Source organism: Typopeltis vanoorti, chromosome 12 (assembly GCF_054136105.1).
Source record: "Typopeltis vanoorti isolate ZY-2024b chromosome 12, IOZ_Tvanoo_1.0, whole genome shotgun sequence".
Taxonomy (NCBI): domain Eukaryota; kingdom Metazoa; phylum Arthropoda; class Arachnida; order Uropygi; family Thelyphonidae; genus Typopeltis; species Typopeltis vanoorti.
Window position 1 is genome coordinate 60,390,935 of NC_143560.1, and position 26,978 is coordinate 60,417,912.

General features: G+C 36.3%; 1 protein-coding gene across 1 annotated transcript in view; it reads right to left on the reverse strand.

Annotated features, from left to right (window-relative positions):
- LOC150100826 (peripheral plasma membrane protein CASK-like) overlaps nt 1-26,978 on the reverse strand; it is a 710,225-nt gene that overhangs the window by 143,991 nt on the left and 539,256 nt on the right. The window contains exon 16 of the mRNA XM_090401913.1: nt 1,874-1,942. Within this exon, the coding sequence (XP_090258039.1) occupies nt 1,874-1,942 (69 nt within the window). The remainder of the gene's footprint in view (nt 1-1,873; nt 1,943-26,978) is intronic.

A 26,978-nucleotide genomic window follows, 5' to 3' on the forward strand; every position in this document is an offset into this window, starting at 1 on the left:
TGGCGGAAAGATAAGAAATAAAGTGGTGGAAATTGGAAGAGGAAAGCCCAAGGAATAAGTTTAAAGAAAGGTACTGAAACAAATTAAGTTACCAGAGGATGTGGAAGAATGGTGGGATGTAAATAGTCGGATTATTAGAAAAATTGGAGAAGAGGTGCTAACTGTGCTTGAATTGGAATTCAAGTACCTCGGGTTGGTTGTCGAGAGGAATGGAGACCTGGATGAGGAAATACAGCACTGAATAACGTGAGGCTGGATGAACTGGAGGAAGATGAGCAGGGTCCTGTGCAACAAGAGAGTGAGTTGTAAGATGACAGGAAAGCTGTATAAGATGGTGGTGAGGCCGGCGATGCTTCATGGTGTGGCGACGTGGCCTATAACAAAGGCACAGGAGAGGAAGATGGATGTTGAGATGGATGAGTGGTGTGACAAAGGAGGACAGGATAAGGAATGACTACATCAGAGGGACGTCAAGGTGGGACCGATCAGTAAGAAGGCACAAAAAAGCAGGCTGAGGTGGTTCGGTCATGTAGAAAGGAGGAGTGAGGAGTATGTTGGTAAACAAGTATAGTGCATGGAGGTGGAGGGAAGGAGGAAAAGAGGCAGGCCCAAGCTCAGGTGGAGGGATAAGATGGCAGAGGATCTTAGGGAGAAAGGCTGGAGTTGGGAAGATGCCCTGGACCGGAGAACCTGGAGGAAGAAGATTAAAGATGGGAACGCCAACCCTATTTAACATGGGATAAAGGCATAGCGAAAGAAGAAGATATCTAGGTGATATACTAATTACTTTAACTTCCCCACTCTTCACTATCACTTCTTTCAAAAGTCCATTCATATCCTCTCCTATATTATATTTATCATCAGACAAATCGTTTGCTCCTATCAGGACTACCATCTCTTTTACTTTCCGTTTCTGCTTTTCAATTACATAGGTTAAACTTATGATTTCAGCACCCAGAAAACTCATTGTATTAACACAGTCATCGACAGCATTTTTACAACTATATCTCCTTCTATTTTGTGACTGATTTTAGATATCTAATTATTGTTATGTAATTTCTTACCTGATTCAGTCCTTTTTTGCCTGTCCTTTCACTACTTACCCTTGAAGTCCTTCAAATTCCACTCTAATAGCTTTCAACCTTTTCCAATTCCCTTATTTTACTATCCTAATGTTGTAATTTCAGTCAGTATATAATACAAGTTAGTAGCTAAGTCCAGTTGCCATCTCATTTTCATTTGTTCAGTATATGGATATTTCATAATGTAATGCACTATAGAAAGGTGAGGATTAGACACTCAGTCAGAAGCCCAGTTATATTTCTGCATCTCTTTATAGGCAGTGTGGCCGTTTCCTCCTAATTATCTAGCTTTGATCCTTGATCACCATGATGACAACTAGTATCGTGTTCTGCAAATACTTAAAAATAATGTGGACATTGCTATTGCAGCCATAGTTTTTTTGTAAATGTGCATTGAAGGTGCTAATTTTTGAAACCTTACCAGAAATTACTATTAATAATATGTATTTTTTCAATTGGGTACTGTCAATTTCTGTTAAAATTGACTTATTTTTCATAGCTGGTTTTCTAAAAACTTCTGGATTATCTTGATTTCCCTTATAACAACACAATTAGAACAGCAAATTATAAATACCAGTTCAATTATGTTGCAAAAAACAAAAAACAAAAAAACACTATACCGAATAACTAGAATGATATATGTTATAGATTAAGGGGATGTCGAAGTTTATTACTGTTTTTTTTTTTTTGTGTGTGCCATACCAAATAAACATTTAACAATAATTTTATGAAATTATGAAAGATTGCAAAAAAAAAAAAAAAATAAATAAAATAAAATAAAATAAAATTACCTCACAGGCTGGAGGACCTGTACGATAACTAGGAACAATCTTGAAAGTAACACTTCCACGAGCATCTCTCTGAAAATAAATATTCTAATGCATTTTCACTCATAATTTAAGATAAGTAAACAAATAAAACTAGGTAAGTGCTAGTGTCTATCTTCACTACAGCAATTTCCTTGTGTTGGAGAATCAAGTTACTTCCAATGACATTCTTCTTTGCTATTAAATTTACATCTCCAAAAGAAGCATAGAATCTCTCTTAATCTAGTTCTTAACATGACTAGTATCATTTATGGTCACAGTACTGAGCATGTGATGGATGCATGTATTCGTAAATTTTTTTTTCATTAATAACACCCTTCCTCATTGGCTGATTTCCTGTAAGTTTTATATGATAGTTCACCTCATGAAACAATGAACTATACTGTATTAGCTTTATACATAAGCATTAGCATTATACTTTGTAATATAAAATAAGTGAATGGTACTGAAACATATAAATATTATGGTTGATTCACTATAGAGAACTGATAGTGATCATAGGAACAGTTTGTTATAATGGATAATTGCTATAGTCAGGACTTTTGAATAGTTTGTTATAGTGAGAGTCAAATGGACTTGGGGGAAATGGTTTGAAAAAACTAAATCTCGGAAACCCAAAGCAGAATTTGAAGCTAACAGTGACTCAGCCAGGGATGTATGTGGTGAAGTTCTCTGTAAGAACATATAAATATATATAAATCGGGACTTCATGTTTCAAGAAGTTAAGGAAGCAGTCTTAGAAAAGAAGAAATCATGATGAAAGTCAACATGTGACTTGCTGAAATACATGCAAAATTGACTAAACAAATATTGTGGAAACACTTTAAAGGCAGGCAAGATATTCTACAAACTATTTAAAAAGCTTAGAAATGGTGAGGAAGTGCAGAAAAATAAATTTGTGTTAGTAATGGTCACATAAAAACTAAAGGATATTCTGAAATGTTTGGAGTAATGAGCTTCAGAAATTAATTTTTTATTTTTAATCATTCTGCATAAGAATGCAAAAGGATGCAAAACCAGCCTGATGCTCTGGTTGTGTGTGTGTGTGTGTGTGTGTGGCTAACAGTTGAGAGAGAGCAAGAGAGAATCTGCTCTTTTTCAAGTGCTGGAGGTTGGAAACTCCAGGAAATACTTCTTGCAGAAGGCTGTTCCAGAGAACAGAGGGAGATGGACTGAAAAAGGAATAGGGGAAGCAGGTTTCGTGGGCTGGTTGTAAAAATGAAAAATTTTCATTGTAAGCTTAGTAGAAATGGTGGAGGATGGGTATAATAGATGCCAATTCTGCTGGATAGTTTTCATGGAAGGACCCACAGAAAAGACACAAAGCAGAAGCCAACCATATGTGAAAAGTAGCTGAAGACGTGAGAAAGGAGTTATTAAATCTGCCCTCTTCTGGACAGAATGAATTTTTATAAAGGAAATCTAGTGCACCACAGATTGGGCAGATTTGGGATCTGTATAAAATAAGTGGACAGTTAAAAAGTAATGTCTCTTTTTAAGAAAAAAAAAAATAAAGATGTCAAATTTTTTGGAAGCTAGGAGGCATCGGTTTGTGCCAGGAAAGGTAAAAGGTCAGCGTTAGTTCATGAAGATAAATCTGGTAATTATTGTTAAGCTGAACAAAGGGAAGAAGGTCTTGTGCATGTGAGAGAGAGAACAAAATTGTTTCAGAAGTAGTAAAGATGACTAAGTTGTTAAAACGCATTAAAAGATGGAATGGAGATCACTGTTTAGGGCATTAGTTGTAGAAGACCTTAAAGCTTAGGATATTCAAAAATTGCAAAATATGTCATACGAGCAGGAGAAAATGGGAATTGACAAATCTGTGGATAGAGTTGGTGTCAATTGTGTCAGTAATGAAACAGAACACTAAGGAACTAAGGCATTAGTAGAGAATGTCTTGAGAGAACTAGCCGCCCAATTACAAAGGAATGGAAGTCAGAATATAAGATGGCAATTTACAAAGAAGCCCTCTATGACAAATTCTATCAAAGGCCTTGGAAATGTCAAGTACAACAGCACAGTTTCTCCAAATGTTTTCATGACATGAGTTTAGAGGTGGACAAGGTAAATAAGATCTGCATTGTGGATCTTGAGCAGCAATATCACATTGGTGGCCACTGATGACCTTTTTCATTACTTTGGAGAGCAGGAAAGTGAGAGTAACAGGTCAATAGTAGATGGTAGACTATCTCCTATTTTTTTTTTTTTTTTTTTTTTTTTGAATAGGAGATGAGCTTGCTATCTGTGCTACAGGCTGAGGGGAAAAGGTTGTATAGATGATAAAGCACATATGTTAGTTCAGGAGCACACAGAGGGATACCATCAGGACTAGAAGTCTTTTTTGGTATGTAGATTGTTCATGATTCTTCTAATAATCCAGAAGCATGTAATATGCTGATGTGTATTTCTTGAATAGTTATTCAAGTAAAATAAACCTTCCATTAACTATTTAAAATTATTTTATAATATATATTTGTGTTGTAAAATATTGAAAATGTAAAAGTCACCAAGAGTGAACATATATGTAAATAATTATTTAGAGCAGCATTTTATCAACCTTTGTAAGCCTAAGGACCAGTAAAATACTTAAAACAATTCTAAGGACCACTAAGTTGTGTAATTTTTTTAAAAATGTATGTGGGGATTACCAACATTTACAACATATACATATTAGGGTCAAAGCTGTATAACTGAGAGGAGACCTCCACATAGCCTTTAAAGGAATGCGGAGAACCGACCAGGGCTTCTGACCTAATGTCCAATCCTCACCTTCTCGTGGTGCACCCTGTTGGGTATCTACTTTGATACTGAACGAACGAGGATGGGCTGGCAATTTGGGATTTAGCCGATCAAATTGTATTCTTATTGGTTAAACCAAAATAAAAAATGATGGTACAACATGACAAAATTTCATGCCGGCTGGGGCGTCGCCCGGTTAAACAAGGCCCCCGTTGTTTTCGCCAGGGAACCAGGGCGAACAGCGAAAAGTCAGCTACTGGAACAAATCTGAAAACAAACCCCAACTCAACATCACCAGAGTTAAAGATCGGTACTATCAACGTAAGAAGCCTGAATGGCAAAGAAATGGAGCTAGCTGAGGAATTAGATAAGTACCAGATCGACATAATAGGGGTGACTGAAACAAAAAAGACCAAAACTGGTGAGATCTTTCTGAGCAATATGTTGTATGGTGTCAATGGGGCATTATATCAAGCAATACTTAGTCTTTATTTGAGTTGTGGGCCAGCAGTTAGAATTGAAGGAAGTACGGGAAGATGGTTTAATGTCAAATCTGGTGTGAGACAAGGATGTACATTATCCCCTCTGTTATTCATTATCTATATGGATCACATTATGAAGGAATGTGGTATTAAACCTGATATCAAAATTGGAGATGTTAATGTCAGCTCTTTGCTTTATGCGGATGATGTTATACTTCTAAATAAATCCGCTACAAGTCTGCAAGATTCTCTGACTAAATTGAATAGCTATTGTAATAGATATGGTATGAAGGTCAGCAATAAAAAGACAAAGACAATGAAAATAGGCAGAATCATTGAAAACATCAAATGTGTTGTGAATGGAGAACCTGTGGAACAAGTAAAACATTTCAGCTACTTAGGCACAATTTTTACTGAAGATGGTAAACTAAATATAGAAATAGACAACAGAATCAGCAAAGCTGGTATCGTGGGAAGTCAATTGAATAAATTCATATGGAATAAGAAAGAAATTAGTCGGAACACTAAATTAGCTGTATACAAGACTGTGTTCAAACCAATTTTAACTTATGGATCTGAGAGCTGGGTCAGAAGTAAAACACTTGACCAAAGACTAGAGACTGCAGATATGAGAGTCCTGAGAAAGATTAGAGGCGTGAACAGATGGCATCAATGGCAATATCATATTAAAAATGAGGATATTAGGAAAGAACTTGACATTGTCAGCATCCAGGAATGCGTTAGCAGAGCTAATCTCAGATGGTATGGTCACTTAAATAGAATGGGAGAGGAAAGATTAGCAAAACAAGTGTTCTCTGCCAGGTTGGCAGGAAAACGACCCAGAGGAAGACCAAGATATAGGTGGATTGATACGGTACAAAGTGCCTTAGACGATAGAAATATAAGATCTGATAATGTTGGAGTCTTGACAAGTAACAGACTGATTTGGAGGAAAATTGTAGATAGAGGAAGTTAGTAATGATGTAATTTTTTCATGTAGTACTGTCATATCCTGTACACCCCTTGAGGGTACATGGCAGGAATTTGATGATGATGATGACATATTACATATACAACATTTTACATATACATATGGAAACATAATCAAGTTGAAAGTAAAGATTAAAAGTGTATCATCACTGAACAAAGTTTTAATTTTTATTAAACAAATAAAGGTATCAGTTTCCGATTTGCTGTGGGCAAATGAATGGGTATATCAGCACCGTCCTTTTCCCATATTCATCTGCCCACACTCATTAAGCTCGCCCCACAACAACATTTTTAGCACCGTTGGTACCATGGGAAAATGAATGGGGAAATCAGCACCATCCTGCTGATACAGTCATTCATCTGCCCACAACGACATTTATTTTTTATCCCCCATTCATCTATCCACAGCAACTTTTATATTTTATATGTTATCCCCCATTCAACTGCCCATACTCATGAAGCTCCACAACAACTTTTATCTTCACGCTCTCTGATTCGACCTGCGACATAAACTGTTCCATTTGCTAAGTGCGTTGCAAGACGAGGGAAAAATGTTGTTCTTATCTTACTCCATTCATCATAATACTGAATACGAACTTGACATCCATGGATTCCATCATGGATGACACCCCCTGAATATACCCAAAAATTTGGATATATATATACCCATATATCAAACTCAACGCTGCCATAAACCTATTAAAACTTAGAAAATCTGCAGGTCTTGATGATGTCTGTAATGAACAGATTAAACATTTTGGAACCAGGACTAAAGAGTGGTTATTAAACCTATACAACACTTGCCTCAGAACGCTAAGGATACCAACTATCTGGAGGCATGCCAAAATGGTGGCCTTTCTGAAACCAGGGAAAACTCCAACCGAAGCAAAAAAATTACAGACCTATATCACTACTCAGCAACCTCTTTAAACTCTATGAAAGATTAATTTTGAATAGGCTACAACCCCTAATCGAACCCCATCTTATTGCTGAGCAGGCTGGCTTTAGACCAGGCAAATCCTGCACATCACAAATTCTCAACCTCTCTCAATATATAGAAAATGGTTATGAGCAAAAACTAACCACAGGAATAGTCTTTGTAGACCTGACTGCAGCATATGATACCATAAACCATCTCACACCACTCAGAAATAAAATATACCGAATAACTAAAGACTATCGCCTTGTTCTCCTGATCTAATCACTCTTGGAAAACAGATGCTTTTACGTGGACCTTGGGGGTAGGAAGAGCCGCTGGCACCACCAAAAAAATGGCCTCCCCCAGGGAAGTGTGTTATCACCATTACTTTTCAACATCTATGTCAATGATCTCCCCATCTTTCCAGGAACTAGAAATTTTATCTATGCTGATGACCTTGCCATAGCTACTCAGTCAAAATATTTCAAGTCCATTGAAACTACTCTATCACTTGCCTTAAATAGTCTAATCACATACTATACCAGCAATCAACTAAAGCCAAACCCCCTGAAAACCCAGACTGGCCTTTTCCACCTTAACAATAAGAAAGCCAACAGGAAGCTACAGATTTCTTGGGAAGGCTCTAATATAGAAATTCCTGGAACCCAATCTACCGCGGTGTGACTCTTGATCGCACCCCTCTCATATAAAACCCACATAGAAAAAAACAAAGGCAAAAGTGAATGCAAGAAACAACATACAAAGAAAGCTTACCTCCTCCAAATGGGGTGCAGACCCTAGCACACTGAGATCTTCTGCCTTGGCCCTTTGCTATTCTTCTGCTGAATATGCCTGCCCAGTATGGTCCAGATCTCCTGCCATGCTGAAAAACTTGATCCAGCATTGAATGAAAGTTGTCACTTAATTACAGGATGCCTGAAACCAACACCACTAAAAGACCTGTATACTTTGGCTGGTATTGCACCCTCCCCCCTTCAATTCGAAGATCTGCATTCTCAGCTGATGAAAGAAGCAGACAAATGAATGATGAACGCCATCAGTTCAGCCAGACCGCAGTACCCCAACGACTAAGATCCCGACATAGCTTCCTGACAACTGTTGAACCACCTAAAAACCTCCCAGAGACAAGACTTCAACAATGGCTTGCACTATATCCTGAAAATAATACTGCTATTCCAACAGCCGAACATCTTCCAAGTGGTGCCCACTTGGACTGGAATACTTAGAAAAGCCTCAACAGACTCCGGACGACAGGATGCTGCAAACAAAACCTCATCAAATGGGACTACCTCACTGGCCCAGACAATTGTGAATGTGGGACAACCCAGTCAATGGAACACCTTTCTTCCATCACCTTGTGCAAAAGAGGACCTTATATCCTGCACAGAAAGAGCAGTTGATTGTGCAAGATACTGGAGGAACATTTGACCATGTTTATTGTATATAAGTTATGTATAGTTTCCTTTCATTCATATTTAATTAATATTCCCTGTATAATTCACTTACCAAATCTAAGCTGATCTCATTGTAATGTATCTTAATTTGTTGTAAATCATGTTGTACCACTTACTTATTACTGTACTACTTGTGTTTGGATATGAAATAAAAAAAAATAAACAAAACCCAAAAATTTCATTCAGAACACCCCAAAGCCATTAATCCCCCCCCCACACACACACACTCTTCCAGCCGATACGAATTGGGTGCATTTTCCCATCAGCAACTATATGCTGCATATCCCATACACATTTGATTTGTACTAATCGTGTTATGATGGTGGTTTTAATTATATTTATCCTGTTTTATCCAGAGGCACAACAGTTGTCATCATAAATCTAGCAGGTTCATTAATCGTGTGGTGGTTTTATTTACATCCATCCTGTGTGCTGCTTGTATTCGTTACGTTCTTGTGTGTGTTTCTGTACAATCCATGACTGTAGGGATGTTGTTGTCTGCATGCAACAGATTCGGTGTGCTCAGCGGCATATTCCCACAAGTGACTGCACAAGGTACGGAACTTCACTAAAGGACGCAGGCAGCTATCCTCCTCACCAGCAGAGCTGAGCCTCACCGTGACGTCACTTTGTGTAACTGTCTTTTCATCCCCGATTTTGGAAATGGATTAATTCCAAGACCAGTAACGAGAATAATCGGAAACTGTAGTCCAAATAAATAATATGATATAATTATGTTACTACTTACTTTTAATGAGATGGTTCAGCTTCTCGGATTTGCAGAGTTGCTGGATATCTGACTGAATATTGGTCAACTTCAGTCGAAGATCGGCGCGCGCGCACGCACGCACGCACGCACACACACACACACACACACCAAGACGATTTATGCATTTTATTTTTATTTGAAGGAGAGATGAAAATCCTTTCTCACAAAGATAGGTTGTAGAAAACTGCATGACGATTTTCAGTGCTTCTTCAGATAATTCGGGAAATTCACTTCTCACTGAAGGCGAGATCCAGAATCGAGCCAAACCAATCACGGTATTGCATTTTAAGCCCATTGTCGCTTGGGAGCTCAATTAACTGTTCTTTTTTCAATAACGAAAGGTTATTCTCATGACTATAAATCTGAAATACATCTTGATCCCACAGAAATTTCTTATAAAAGTTATTCGGAAAATATGTTTCAAAATTCTGTTCCAGTGTTTTGAGGTGGTCACAAACCCTTTCCAGAAACTCAGAATTAACAAAAAGATAATTTTCCACTAAAAAAGGATTCCAATGTTGGAAAAGGTGCAAATTATCTGTTTTTTACATAACTAATGCACAACACCAGTTTTTTTTCTCTCTTTCTCAAATGCCTTTATTTTGTCGTAGACTTCAAGAACAGTTAAAGAATTTCCCTGAAGGGAGAGATTTAGTTCATTTAATTTCGAAAAAAATGTCTGAAAGATAGGATAGTGTTGATAACCATGCTTTGTCAACAAGGAATGATGCAAAATTAGAATTATGTTCATTTACAAACACTAAAACTTTGTGTCTTAATTGAAATGTTTGTTACTTTGTCCTGGAAATCCACCGAATTTCAGAATGAAGCAAAGGTCGTATATAATCACTGTCCATTTCATCACAGAATACTGAAAACAACCTGTTATTTAGCAGTCGAGTCTTAATAAAAATCAACTAGCTTTATAGCATTGTATAGCACAGTTTTAAATTCTGGTGGCATCCCCTATGTATGAAACAATATACCCGATTCATATCCGGAGCCACTTCCTTGACCATAGAAACAACCCCCCAACTATGCCTGCCTGTAAGGGTTCGAGCTCCATCTGAACAGAAGCCCATGTATTTTCCCCAGTGGATCCTTTTGTGTATTATGTAATTATCGAGAGTGTGAAATATTTCTTCTCCAATTGTTCGGGATGACAAAAGTTCTACAAAACAGAATATCATCATGAATATTGTTATCATGCACATATCTTACATAGCATGTTAACTGCCCATCATCTGTGACACCAGTAGTCTCGTCTATTTGTAACACATAAGGGCTCTTCTTAATTCTTTCGATTAACTGAGAATCTACGTCACCTGCCATATCATTAATTCTGAGAACTACAATGTCACTGAAAAAGAGTCAAATCAACATCTTTTAGTAACTTGTTGCCAAACATAGTTTTTACCACATCATTTATAGCTGGGAGTAGTAAAATTTCCTTGATAGAATGAGGTTTCCCTGTTTTCACTATGTGCAAACTTAAGAGATAGAAGCTTCCAGTGCATTGTTATTAATCGAATCCATGGCCGAAACTACATCTTTTCCATGATTAAATCATGGGAAAGATGCTAAGTGTCGCTGAAATTGGCTTTTTTTTTTTCAATTTGCTTATTTTTTTAAATCACAATGTTTAGTTTCTAAATGTCGGATTTTCGCAGGTTTCATGCACTCGTTCGACAACATTTCATAACACAAAACACATTGAGGCTTCTGTTCACTTTCATCTCCACACCAAGTAAACCCGAATTCTAAATATGAACTGTTATATTTCCTACTGTATTTTTTCTTTGAACTGCTTGTTTCTTCTACTTTAATAGTATCAGATTTACTCACCGTTACAACACGTGTATCACATTAGGGTTAGCATCACCTGTTTCATTTGCTCTTCTTTTCAGTCCTAGTTCTAAGCCACTTTTCCATTATTAAAAAACGGTTCCGAAAAATATATAAATACTGGGGTTAACTCACGACACACTTTGTCCAAGTATCATTTAGCACTTCTGAAGGTATACTGAGCCTTGGTTGAAGGAGGAAAACCTTCAGTAATAAAAATCAATAAACAACAAGCAATTGGTTGAAATGTGGATAACACATGTTCACTTCAAATCTGACAAAACAGCAAGGGAAGACGGAAACAATAAAACTATATTGTTGTTCACTTCACCCCTCTTATTATTCATCATTCTGCTGCTACAAATTATTGTAGTGCCAGAATGAAAAGTAATAAAAGAAGAGTTAAGTGAACAACAATATAGTTTCATTGCTTCTGCGTTTGAACATTCTGATGCTATTTTTGTTAAGTCTCCATTTGATTTCAATAATTTTTACTTATTCAAGTTTAATTTGTTTGGATAATTAAAAAATATATATATTTAATTAATTTATAAACAGTTAACTTAAACACTCTACTCTTTGCAGACGACCAAATAATAATTACAAATTCTGAAGATAACTTACAGAAAGCTATTTTAAATCTAAATGAGATATCCAAAGATTATGGTATGATAATATCAACGGAAAAATCAAAAACTATGGCCTTTAAAGGACAAGATCCAGCAAGAACTAAAATAGTAATAGATAACAAGATCTTAGAACAGGTGAATTCATTTAACTATCTAGGATGTATGATCACATATGCAAATGAAAAAGATATAAACATAAAAATTGCAAAATATTTAAAAATAATAGGTGTAATTAACTCTATATTTAAACCAAACCTAGTTCAAAAACAAACCAGGCTAAAAGTATACAATATATGTATGGAAGTGAAATCTGGACAATAAAACAAAAAGACAAACAAAGATTAACAACAGCAGAAATGAAGTTTATGAGAAAAACTGCAAAGTATACCCTATTTGATCACAAAAGAAACGAAGATATTATGAAAGAATTAAACCAAGAACCAGTAATAGAAAAAATTAAAAAATATAAACATAAATGGATGGAACACGTTCAAAGAATGAAAACAGAAAGATTACCAAAACAAGCCTTACAGTACAAGCCATTAGGAAAAAGAAAACAGGACGTCCTCTTAAACGATTCAACAATGACTTCTAAGGCCGGAACAGGCCATGCTAGGCCTAAATCCTTGATATGTATGATGATGATGAAGATTAATTTAAGTCTGCCTGCAGACCACCTGTCCCATCGTCACGACTACAGGTTGAGAAACACTGGTTTAGAGTATATGTACTGCTGGTTCTTACCACTGGTGACATCAAAGCAGACCACTTTCAAAACTAATCTTAAGTATGCACAGAAAAATTTTGAACATATAAAGGAAGAAAATACTGAAGAGGACCGTGGAATTAATAACATTTCAGTGAAGTTTTTGGAAGACATTTAGCTCTAGACAAAAGCACATGCAGACAGCTATATAGCCAAATATACAGTGAAGAACCCAGATGACTTACAATCAGCATGACATCAAGCAACATTTCATTAACTAGAAACAGAAAACTGCTTAGCGAAAAAAACAGCTAGAGAGCTGACAAGGAAAGTGTAGCACTGAGAGAGGGAAATTCAAAGTATGGAATAATTTGGATCCATAATTTCCATACATTTAAAGAATAAAATGGAAGTTTTATTTAATAAGTGCAAGGACATAATGTCTGTTGAGAGCAATTAGTATACAGTCATCCCTCGACTTACGTCCAGGTTCCGTTCCATCCGGCAGGATGTAAGTTGAATCGAACATAAGTTGATACATTAAATCAACAGAGTTATAGGGGTTAGGGGACTTATCCATAATAATTATACTGTCAAATTAATTTTTAAAGCTTATTATAAAACTGTACTGTGTGTTACTGCCACTATAAAACAGGAGGATAATCACCTAAATCTTCCCCTACAATCACATCTTCATTACCTTCCCTGTGTGAACGATCAGACTGTGGCTTTTCTGGTGTAACTTTTTTTTTTTGATGAAATTGTCCAATGTACTTTGTTTATTCCTCTTCTTCTTCTCATCATAAATTTGTTCATAGCAAGCAAATGCCTCATGTACTTTCGTTTCTATTATTAAGTAGCTTTCAACATTGGGGTCCATGTCTTCAGCCATTTCGAGAACATTACTAACTGCAGAGAACATTTCTGCAAGACCTTCACTGTAAATTGTTTAACTACTCTTTGTTTCTCTTTTCCCTCTTCATCTACTCGTTTCTCCTCTTCTGCAACACATTGTTCCACCAGTTCCAACCAATTCTTCATTGGTCAACTCTTCAGGGGAACTTTCTGAATTGAATTATGTCGTCATCATTCACTTTGAGATTCAGATTGTTTGCTAAGCCCACTATTTCTTCACTCAATTTACAAAGATCTTCATTTTTTTCAAAACTTACAGAATCCTGCAAAAACCTTTTTAATGTCTTTTTCCATTTTATGCCACCCATACACTGAGAGGTCACTTCGTCCCACACCACAGCAATACTTTTAATAGCATGATAAATATTGAATGCTTTCCAGAATTGCATGAGAGTCTGGTCATTTCCTTCAGTAGCAGAAATGGCTTGTGAAAAAGCTATCCATAGTTAATAAGCCTTAAACATTGCAAGAACTCCCTGATCCATCGGTTGGATCAATGAAGTGGTGTTTGAAGGGAGAAATATGACCTTGAAATTGGTGAAGATCACAGATATAAGACGAATGACCTGGAGCATTATCTAGAATTCATAAAATTTTAAATTCTACATTTTCTTTCACACAATAGCTTTTTATTTCACTGGCATAACAATTGATTAAGGCATCCTCAAACAATTTTTGAGTCATCCACGCCTTCTTATTGCTCCGATAATGAACTGGGAGTATGCTTCTTAATGTTTTTGAAGATTCGTATTCTCACTGTGCCATATCACAAATGGTTTCAGTTTATATCTGGCCACATTACCCATAACAGAATCGTAACATGGGCATTAAGAACTTTGAAACTGGGTATAGATTTTAGTTTTTTGTGGATGAAAGTTCGTTCAAGCATTTTTTTCCAAAACAAGGATGTCTCATCCATATTAAATATTTGCTGTGGCAAACAATTTTCCTCTGTAATAATTTTATCCAATTTTTCCACAAACTCCTTGGCAGGCTTCTCAGCACTTGCAGATTCCCATACATTTTCACATTATGCAGTGCAAAATGCTGCTTGAATCTCATGAACCAACCAGAAGAAGTATTGAATTTTTAGTTGTAATCGGGTCCTGCTTTCTTCTTCTTCAACATGTTGAAGAGACTTAGTGCCTTTGCTGCTATGGTCACAGTGCTAAGGGGTATGCGCTTTTGGTTCAGGTCCTCTTCCATGATGCAAGTAGCTTTTCCATGTCACCGATAGGACCTTGTCGTTGCTTCGTCATTATCGTCGATTTAATGAAAGTAGATCCTTTCACAGCCTCTATGATTTTATCCTTATTTTTCAAAATGGTTGTCACTGTAGAATGAGACCATCTGAAGTGATGATGGGCTTACCAGTTTCATGTTGCTTTATAACTTGCAGCTTTGATTCAAGATCAATTGCTTGCCTCTTTTTCTGTGATTCTTCACTAGGTTTTTTGATTGTGCATGTAGGGGCTGTGTTGCACAAAATATCATGAAATATTTAACAATAAATATACAAATAACATATTTTTCAAACACAAAATCAAAAGAGGAACTGTTGAAGACACGTGCCGACTGCCGAGGGAGGTTGCCGCTGAAAGCGATGATGCCACTGTGCATCATTTACCTTACACTTGCTTGCGTCTTGTTCGAAAGTATAGTTGAAAATGTTATTTATTCCCTTATGGGATCACGGATGTAACTCAAATGGATGTAAGTTGAGGGATGACTATATACTGATATTATCAAGCCACTTCTTACAGAAATTTGTTCAAACGAAGTCAAGGAAATGCTGATAATCCCACAGAAGGTTCTGTGGGATTATAGGCACAAATAAGTCTCATTGTCTCCAGTTTGCAATTCTGAGATTTGCCCACATCGCTCTACTTGAGACGACCTGCTGTTCAAGAAGATTAGCCTCATATTTAGTGTTGAATACTATGGCTACTCCTTTTCCTTGATTATCATTGCCTGAATATAACATTTTGTATTTATTGCTAAGAAAGATCTCACCAGTTTTTGCCTTTGTCGATCTGGTACTTATCTAATTCCTCAGCTAGTTCCATTTCTTTGCCATTCAAGTTTATGTTGATATTACCGATCTTGAACTCTGGTGAGGTCAAGATCGGTTGCAACCTCACCACATGCCTCTCTGGCTAAATCAATCAGTGTTTTCTTCAGGACTTGCCACTGAATCTCCAAGGTTTGGTTCCTGTTCTCAAACTCTTTCATTTTTTCTTCAATAATATTTGTGTATTTTAGTCTGCAGTTCACATCTGAAAGTTGCTCAACTTTTATATGCTTTAAAACTTTCTTACATGTTCTTCTTTTCAATATGAAATTCAATTTTATCCTTTTCAAGATTAAATGGTGATCACTTCCAATTTCAAATCCTCTGTACATGCTATTGTCCTGTACCAGGGACATCAACAATAACATAGTCAATGAGATTTTCTTGTTCCTTGCCTCTTCTCTTCATGTGAATTTGCGCACATTTGTAAAGATGGAATGGATGTTGCTAATACTATGAACTCTGAATACAGAACAGGAAATTAACTTGCTCTGTTTAGTTCATTTGTTTAAAGTGTAGTTTGTTTTTTACTTGTTTAAAGTGTAGTTTGATGGGTTAGTGTAATGTTACATCTTGGCCTACGTATTTGTTAATATGAGTTTCAATTTTTATCAGTTGAGCGCAGTGCACATTTATCTATAATTGTTTGTACAATTTAATTCAGAGAAAGTGTGTGAGAGTGACTTCATTTTAATTCTTGATATATGCTTTGTCTTTGAATGTCATATATATATATATATATATATATATATATATATATATATATGTAATAACTGTTACTAAGTCATTTTTTTAAATTGAGTTAATACTTGAGTTTGGGATCAGCAATAGGACTTTCTAAGAGATGAAACTATAGCCTTTAGGCAAACTGTCATAGATGATTGAATATCATAACGAAAACAATTGTTTTCATCATATGTACACTGGTGGTATGTTGTTTGTGGCATAGTTGGAGGTGATTTGTCAAGGTTGTCCATGCAGGAGGATAAGCTACGTCTCTAGGTGTTGTTGCAATATTGCCATCTGGTAAATTGCACCCAATGGCATTTGCAAGGGACCAAAAGGTAATACTGCCATTTCTGCAAAAGGTTAGTTTTCTGCATAAATGAAATAAGCAATCAGAAAACACTGATTAATAATATCTAGGAGGAATGGAGAATTGTGACTCCATTCCTTCTAGACATTTTCTACTAGAAAAAACTACTAAAATTATAGAAAAGGAGTTTTATAGAGGCTATAATACATAATTCTTAGTTAAACAAGGACCTGGTTAAAATGTCAGAATCTGAATGTACAGCTCTCATCTATAAGAAGAAAAATAAAGCTGAAAGTGACAATTATAGAGAAATTTCCATGCTAGGTGCTTGTTTTAGATAAATTTGTGCAAGCAAACTTGATAAGAGGATATGAAAAATGTGGAACAGAAACATGATAAGAACAAGCTGGATCCAGGCCAAACAGGAGCCATCTACTACTTTGTGGGTTAAGTAGTTAAAAATTATTATGGAAATAAAACACGAATTTACATTTAAGTTTTGAAGTTGCAAAGGCATATAGTGTCAAGAGAAACACATCAATTATATGCATAAATGGCACATTAATATGGATATTATATATAGCCTGTGCTTACGTTGTAACTGAGTAACTAGAATTGAAGAATGTAAAGGAAAATAATTTATCTAAAAAAATAAGATGCAAGCAAGCTGTAGGCTTTCTCGAATATTACTCATTTTTTTATATGGATCACACTGACAGAATGGACACTGAACCCTCGACATTACTCAACTCTTAACTTTATGCAAATGATGTTATATTTCTAAATTTCGTGAGTTCTGTTTCTTCTTGAAGGTTTATGTGTTGTTGCTCTTGACATTTCCAGAGCATTTGATCATATTTCACATCAAGTGCCTTCTGCTATCCTTCAATATACCTCCTATCCTCTGTAGCTGTCAGTTACAGAGGATAAGCTAGCTTTGGATTGTTCACTGTTCCAGTGAACAATCTTATCACAGTAGGAATTATCAGCATTTCCTTTACTTCATTTGAACAAATAAGAAGTGGCTTGAAAATATCCATATGTACCAATTACTCTTAACAGGCAGTATATCCATGCACTTAATAAATAAAACTTCCATTTTATTCTTCAAATAGTTCATATGGTGAATGACCTCCTCTCTTTGAGTTTCTGTCAGTGATAGTTTCTCTATCACTTACACTTTCTTCTATACATAAATAGCATAATCTCAAATCCAACAATGATCATATCTACAGCTTTTTTTATGATAGTACATTCCATTTGTCCCATTCATTCAACGAACCATGCAGTTCACATATCCCAATCTTCAAAATCTTGGATTACCTCTATCCTATTCTGGAAGTTTGGTGTTAGGTGCCTCTCTAAGCACCAAACACTAAAGCTATTTAAATACAATCCTGGAAGTAGAAATCCTCTCAACCATCAAAATTACCTCAACAAATTTCATATGATTTTTTCTATACTACTTATTAAATCATTTGCAATAACAGATCACCACCTCAACTCACTCCTGTTATACTACGGCAACAGACTTACAATCTTGAGTTTTACGCTTGTCTTTTTAGCCTAAATCAATAACTAGAATACATTCTTACACATTAAACTTATATGCTTTCATGTCATTGATTCTGACCAAAAACCCATATCATTCACTTTCTCTGTATAGTTATGTATAGCCTTTATTGTCACAGATTTCTGCACCTGAAAAACATGCTTTTATGCTCAATATGTCCAGTACATCCCTAATCATGGAATCACCATATCTTATTCAACTCATTTCTGATTTTGTGTAGACTAAGATACACAAACAGCACTGAAGAAAAAATGAAACAGTTTGAAAACAAGAACCAAACCTTGAACATTCAATGCCAAAACCCCTAAGAAAACAATGATTCGGCCAGAGGCATGTGGTGAGGTTATCTGTAAGGATAGAAAAATCAGAACTCCGCGGTGGAATCAGGAAGAGGCAGTCAAAGAAAAGAAGAAAACATATCAAAAATTCCTGGCAAGTAAGTCAGCTTGTGCTCTTAGAGAACAGAGAAAAATGTAAGAAAATGAAGTACTGTGTAAAACTAGCTAAAGAAAAGGCACGGAAAGAACATAGAAAATAAATATCAGGAAGGAGGCAAAATATTCTTGAGGATATTGATGAGGAAAGTTTAGAAATGGAGGAAAGAGTATTATAAAAGGAATCAAAAGATGATAAAGTGACACAAAAATTAGAGATAAAGATGATCTAGATGCCTGGGGTAATTACTTTGAAAGACTGCTAAATGAATCAAACAGTGTCAGCACAGTGGTAGAAAACTTCCTACAGGAATGCAGTCCGGAATATATATCCATTCTTGAAGTGGAAAAAGGCATCAAAAACTTTTAAGTAGATCCAGTACAAGTCTGCAGGATTCTGTGACTAAATCGAATAACTGTTGTAAAAATTTGGTATGAAAATCTGGTATGAATAAAATGACAAAGACAATGAAAATAGGCAGAAAACTTTGAAAACATCAACTGTATCTTTAATGGTTAACCTACAGAACAAGTAAAACCTTTCAACTATTTAGGCACAATTTTTAGTGAAGACAGTAAATAAAATTTAAAAATAGACAATAGAATTAGAATAGCTAGTATAGTAGATAGTGAGCTGAATAAATTTATATGGAATAAGGAAGAAATTTGTCAAAACACTAAATTAGCTGTATAAAAATTGGTTTGAACAGGGTTCAAACCAATTTTTTACTTATGGATCTGAGAACTGTACTAAAAATAAAACACTCATATCACACTGAAGACCTCTGATATGAGCTTTGGGAAAGATTACTGGAGTGAACAGATGGATTAATGGAGTATCATATTAAAAATGGGGATATTAGGGAAAAAAAACACTTGCTATTCTTAGCATTCAGGAATGCGTTAGTAGAGATAACTTCATGTTGCGTGGTCACTTAAACAGAATGTGAGAGGAAAGATTAGCAAAACAAGTGTTCTTTGGCAGGTTGGCAGGAAAAAGATCTGGAGGAAGACTAAGATGTAGATGGATTGATACAGTAAAAAGTGCTTTAAAAGACAAAAATATAAAATATGATAATATTGGAGTCTTGACAGATAAATTAATTTGGAGACATATCATTGATCAAAAGTTAGTGATGGTGTAACCTTTTCATGTAATACTATCATAATTATCCTGTACACCACCTGAGGGTAAAAATCAAGAATTTGATGATAAGTATAATAATATAATAAATAAATAAATAAAGGTTTACAGTAGAACTACATTAAACACATCTCTACAGTCCTCTTATATTAAGTTTTTCTCGTGTTGGGGTACTGCCATCCTGTTCTGGATGCTATATATGTTGAAGATGGGTTCTCCAGATTCTTGGAATTACTAATCCATCATACTTGTTGAGATTCAGATGATGTTTCAGCATCTCACAAGAGTCCTTAAACTTTCTTTCAAACCAGGTTTTTGTGCTATGTAGGGACAAATTTGAAGTGCATGGTCTGCCAGGTCAGTTTTACCATAAGTGGAGCAATTTAATGTGGCATTTATATTCATCTTTTCTTATTGGGCTGTTATATCCAGTTTCCCCTATGTAGGGTAGGTTGCAGGTGCACTGAATTTTGTAAACCCCTTGGTGATCAATGTAAGGAAGGGGAATCTGTGGATGAACTGAGTATACTTTTTAATTTTGCACAAGGTTTGAATGTTGCCTTCATGTTGTATTTATATAGTGTTTATCTAATTTTTCTGATATTTTCTTAATGTATGGTATGGTATGGCAAACTTGTAATATTTTTTGCTTTTATGATAAATTTAGTTTAATCCTTTATCCAAGTGTGTGCAAACTTTGTTTGCACACACTTGGATAAAGGATTAAACTAAATTTATTATAGTCTGACCAAGTGAAAAATAAACTTCCAACATTTTTTGCTTTTAATGGTATTATTGTGGAGAATATTGTGAATTTTCTATATAAACATTTGGCTAAATATCATATTCCCTTTTTCAGCATATGCTCATCAGAGCAAATTGTTAAGGCTATGTTTGAGGGTAAAGATGACACCTTTGTGTTGGATGGTAGTAAGAATTTTTGTGTATGTATTGGCCTGGGTGTGTGTGTGTGTAGGTTTGGGGTAGACAATGAATGAAAGACAGCCCAAGGAAAGATGTGTGACCAAATGTTATTATCATTACTCAGGCCCCCATGGAGTCAAAAGACTCCATGTGAGATCCTTCTTAGGAAACACAAAGTCTATCATACCACTCCTTGAACTCATTGACTGTTCTTGCTCTAACCACTCTCTCTCAGGCAATGCATTCCATGGTTCAACCACCCACCATGCAAAGAAACCACTTCTCACCCTCTTGCTCACAGCTTCCTTTTGTAACTTCCGGGGATGGCCCCTTGTCATCGCTCCTTCCTGCTGTTCCACCAAGCAAAAGAACCCCCAATGTCTACCCTGTAACTGCCTCTCAATAGTTTAAACGTCTCAATCATATCATCTCTCCTCCTTCTATCCACCAAACTCTGCAGTCCACATTCCCTCAGTCGATCCTCGTAACTGACATTGTACAGTACAGGTCCCAGTACTCAGCCCTGTGGAACACCACTTGTAATCTTCTGCTTCCTTGATATTGTCCCACCATACACAATTCTCTGATACCTATCAGGCAGCCAATCCTAAATCCATTTGACTAGCCTGATATTTAAACCCTTGTGCGGCAACTTAAATATCAGCTTATCATGTGGCACCCTGTCAAATGCCTCTGCAAAATAAAAAAAAAAAAAAAAGGCAGAATATGTGTTTTCCTCATCAACTGCTCTTCTCACTTTATTATAAAAGGCAATCATATTACTAAAGCAAGAGCACCCCTTAACAAATCCATGTTGATTCTCACAGATAACATTACCCTGATCTGCCCAACGCTGTATATAGTCCCTCATCAATTTCTCCAAGACTTTAACAACTACTGATGACACACAAACTGGCCCATAATTAGACACTTCCAGTCTGTCACTGCCTTTGTGCAGCAGCACTATCTTACCTTCCTTCCATTCCTTGGGTACCACAGCAAGAATTTTATTGAAGAGCTAGGTCAACGGAGCTATCAGTTCTTTAGCACATTCTCTCAAAACCTGTGGTGAAATACCATCCAGTCCCACAGCTTTACTGATATTCAGAGTACTCATTATTTGGAACACACTCTCCTCTTGCACCACTCTAAACCCTGAACCTGCCATATCCCTCTAGTATTAAAACCTTCTACAGAATGAAATACTCCAATAAAGTGCTCATTGAACAACTCCACTATGTCTACTGCATCAGTCACTCTATTCCCATTTTTATCCTGCAATGTCATTCTTCCACAATCATTTGTCCTCCTACTGGCCACATAGCTAAAAAATTCCCTAGGATTTTCTTTGGATCTTAGTGCCAATCTTTTCTCATATTCCAGTTTTGCCTTCCTCACCATATTAGTCACTCTCTTGGCCTGTGTCTTATATTCTTTGTGTATCTGCCTTCCACCCCCTCTCCTTATATCTCTTCCATAATCTCTTTCAACTGCAGTTCCTGTTTGATATTGCTTGTCATCCACTTTACACCAAAGTGTGTCCACTTCTTCACTGAATACAGCTTACTATTGCTGCTAACAAATATTCCTTCACAATTTCCCAAGCACTAATGACATCCTGGCCTTTCAATTCTGCTCTCCATGAAACTGCCCCTAGTTGATAACTAAGACTATTATAATCACCTGCCTTATAATTATAAATACATTCCCTTTTCTTTGATACACCTGCATGTCTATTCATCTTCCAAGTCAAAACCACATGGTCACTCTCTCCAACTAGGGGAAAGAGATGCCATATCAGTTATAATCAGCTCTTCTAATGCTATAACCAAATCCAAAACTCTTGAATCTCGTGTTCTTTCTATTCTAGAAATTCCATTCCCTTATTATTACATACATTTTCCTCTTCCCAATTTATACTGCCTTATGATGAATGTTTTTTTTTTCGACCAGTATATATTATAAGATGATATAAACTGGGTTTAACAGGTCTAAGATTTTATAAGATCGCTCAGCACACCAGAGTTCAACTTCCCAGCCAATTATAGAACGCACCTGCTAAACAATGACTAACCAACTGCCAACATTCACATTCTACGCTACCATCCACCCTGGGAATTCTAGTTTCCCTGAATTGACACACTGACTCATTCAGAAAACAGCAATCTCTCTGGATGCCTTCGTCCTTCCTAATTCAAATGCAAGCGGTCTCTCGCATACAGTTCTCTCCTGTCCTCAAATGCCCTCCAAGCATCCACACATTCCAATCCATTCTTCTGACACATTCTGGCTATTAGGCTATTCAGTATTACTGCTCTTCTGCTCAGCTCGTCACTATCATACCTGCATAAACACATACACAATCTTTCCTCTCTGCGTTTTCTTTTGCACAACCTCAAGCAAGAATCTCAGATCTCTTGCCACCCGATTTACATTGCTTCTCAAGTCATTTGTGCCCACCATTACAATCATTTCAACCATCCTTTCACCCCTCTTAATTGCCACAGCCACACTCTCTATCGACCCTCCAAGGCAAACACATCTCTGGCATCCTATCTTGCACACCACGGATCACCTAGTCTCCACACGTCTTACCATTTTGTTCCTTGATTGCTCGCTTGCATCCCATCCATCCCTCCTCTAACTCTTTCACTCTGTGTTCCCCTGCTAACCTGCTGTCACTCCATCCCTGGTTCCAACACTCCCTTGCATCCTTCTCATTCTCTCTCTGAATGTTTCCATTCTCCCCTCTTCTATCATTCCCAAACCTCTCTTCTAGTGTTTCTATTCTCTCCTCTTCTAGCATTCCCATATTTCTCTCTCATTCCCTCTCTCCCTTCTTCTAGCATTCCCATACTTCTCTCTCATTCCCTCTCTCCTACTGTTTCTATTATCTCCTCTTCTATCATTCCTAAAACTCTCTCTCACTCCTACTCTGATTTGCCTTGTATTCATCTCTTCCATTCTCCTAATATCATCTTTCATACTTCTCATCTCGTTCCCAAGACATTCCACCTCCTACTTCAACTAACCTATCCCTCTCTGCAAATTAGTCATTTTTATTCACCATTCATTCTCCCAATCAAGACCATCTCCGAAAACTTCACAGTCATTCAAGCCTTCCACACTCACAACTCTTATTTTCTCATTCATATTTCGCTTGTCATTCTCTCTTATCACACTACTCGCCTCCTGACATTCATTTCCCATCCCTAACATAAATAGGCCGGTTACTGAAATATCTAATTCATCGAATTCCTCCCACTGCCTACATATTGCACACATACGTACTCCCCCCCCCCTTCTCTCACCTGCCACATATCCAATTCCTGGGATGCATACATACCAAAAAGTCCATTATATTACATATAACAGAGTTCTTAAATGGAGGAGGACTTGATGACACGCCATTTGTAATTGCAGATGCGGCCGCCATTATTCCTTACTGCCAAGGAACTACTAAACTAAATGCTAAATATATATAAACACTGTGTTATATATATAAATGTAAATGCTATATTCAACTATACTAAATAGCGAAAACTTATCTTCTCTTCCACTGCAAGTCACCTTCTCGGTAACTCAAAAATAACACAACATATAACAACGAAACTCCAAAATCAGAACCACTAAAGAACACTTGTGTTACTGAGAAAAAAATGTAACACAATTCACAATTCATAAAAGGAAGGGAGTTCTTTTCAATCTTGATGGTAAATTGGATATGTTGGATATTTTTTGTTCAAGGTGGCTTAAAAATTTTTTTTTCTTAATTTATATTTGTGTATAACTTTTTATTTATTTATTTATTTTTCTCACCAGAGATCAGGCTAGGGTAAAAAGATTAACAAAGCATTTTGACTGATCTTACTTTTGTGTAGTGTCATGTAGCTTGTGTCCTGTGCATATGTGTTTTCCGGATGATGACGACCTCACCATAGAGGTCAAAATGTTGAGTATTATTTTCATAATTATAAGAAAAATAATTACTCCAACATGTGTTTTTGTCTCCATAAATTATTCAAAATGAATTCCAATTTTGCATGTTTCATTTGGCTAGTCAATTGATACAGAACCCAATGTGTGCACACTTTATTGCAGGCGAATTAGCCATTGTGTCAAATCTGCTATTAGCATTTTCTGTTCTTTACACTGAATGATATAAGGTTTACATCTGGAGTTGCTTCACCATAAAAACTGGTAAATGGTGAAAATTCAATTGCAGTACAATGTTTTACACATGTCAACAAACCTGTCCATTATACACATTATAACATGACAAATATATATAATTATACACCACTATATACTAACCTCCAACAGAGTGACAAAGCAAAGCAAGCCACACTTCAAGGACCCTCAACCTCACATGCTGTGTACATGTGAACATTATTTTCAAAATGTTTCTTGTATATAAAACCTTATTGCTACTCTCCTTTATAATATTGCTTAAAAGAGTAATATTTAACTAGTTGCTTTGTTTGAGTGTATCCTCTAGGCTAGAATTTCAGAGACATTGTCACATCATCCTTTACCATCCCCTCCCTCCTTTCAGATTCAGCTAATAAATTACATTATATTTTAAAATGGCAAACATAATTCTTTATACTTCTAAATTCCAATATTTGGATATTACAAAGTCAGAAATAAGAGTATTGCATTCATTAAAAAATAATCACACATTATTATCTTGAGAACATCATCATCATCATCAAATTCCTGCCATGTACCCTCAAGGGGTGTACAGGATATGATAGTACTACATGAAAAAAATGACATCATTACTAACTTTCTATCTACAATTTTCCTCCAAATCAGTCTGTTACTTGTCTAGACTCCAACATTATCAGATCTTATATTTCTATTGTCTAAGGAACTTTGTGCCGTATCAATCCACCTATATCTTGGTCTTCCTCTGGGTCGTTTTCCTGCCAACCTGGCAGAGAACACTTGTTTTGCTAATCTTTCCTTGTCCATTCTGTTTAAGTGACCATACCACCTGAGATTAGCTCTGCTAACGCATTCCTGGATGTTGACAATGTCAAGTTCTTTCCTAATATCCTCGTTTTTAATATGATATTGCCATTGATGCCATCTGTTCACGCCTATAATCTTTCTCAGGACTCTCATATCTGCGGTGTCTAGTCTCTGGTCAAGTGTTTTACTTCTGACCCAGCTCTCAGATCCATAAGTTAAAACTGGTTTGAACACTGTCTTGTATACAGCTAATTTAGTGTTCCGACTAATTTCTCTCTTATTCCATATGAATTTATTCAATTGACTTCCTACCATACCAGCTTTGCTGATTCTGTTGTCTATTTCTATATTTAATTTACCATCCTCAAAATCGTGCCTAAGTAGCTGAAATGTTTCACTTGTTCCACAGGTTCTCCATTCACAACACAGTTGACATTTTCAATGATTCTGCCTATTTTCATTGTCTTTGTCTTTTTATTGCTGACTTTCATACCATATCTATTACAACAGCTATTCAATTTAGTCAGAGAATCTTGCAGACTTGTAGCGGATTTATTTAGAAGTATAACATCATCCGCATAAAGCAAAGAGCTGACATTAACATCTCCAATTTTGATATCAGGTTTAATACCACATTCCTTCATAATGTGATCCATATAGATAATGAATAACAGAGGGGATAATGTACATCCTTGTCTCACACCAGATTTAACATTAAACCATCTTCCTGTACTTCCTTCAATTCTAACTGCTGACTTACAACTCAAATAAAGACTAAGTATTGCTCGATATAATGCCCCATTGACACCATATAACTGCAGCGTATTGAATAGCTTCTCTCTTGGCACCTTGTCATATGCCTTTTCCAAATCGACAAAACTTAAATACAGATCTATGTTATATTCCCATGCTTTCTCGACTATTTGTCGTAAAGTGAAGATCTGATCCTGACAGCCTCTATTTGGCCTGAATCCAGCTTGTTCTTCACCAAGCTTTTCTTTCCACAATTCTTCTCAACCGTTTCTCAAGTATACTTGCATAGATCTTGCCAGGAACACTCAGTAGGGAAATACCTCTGTAATTCTCACATTCAATTTTATTTCCCTTTTTATATATGAGTACTATGAGAGCTCTACTCCAATCATCGGGAATTAATTCGTCCCTCTGTCCAGGCTTTCTGAACTATGCAGTGCAGCCACTGTAAGACTTTTATACCACCATACTTCAGCATTTCTGGCCGAATATCATCTATTCCTGCTGCCTTTCCACATTTCAAGCCTTTGATGGCTTTTTCTACTTCAAGTATGGATATGTATTCCTGACTGAATGCCTGGACAGTGTTTTTTACCACTGCGCTGTCATCACTGCTTGTTTCATTTAGCAGTTTTTCAAAGTAATTACTCCATACTTCAAGGATATCTTTTTCTCCCATTTTCAT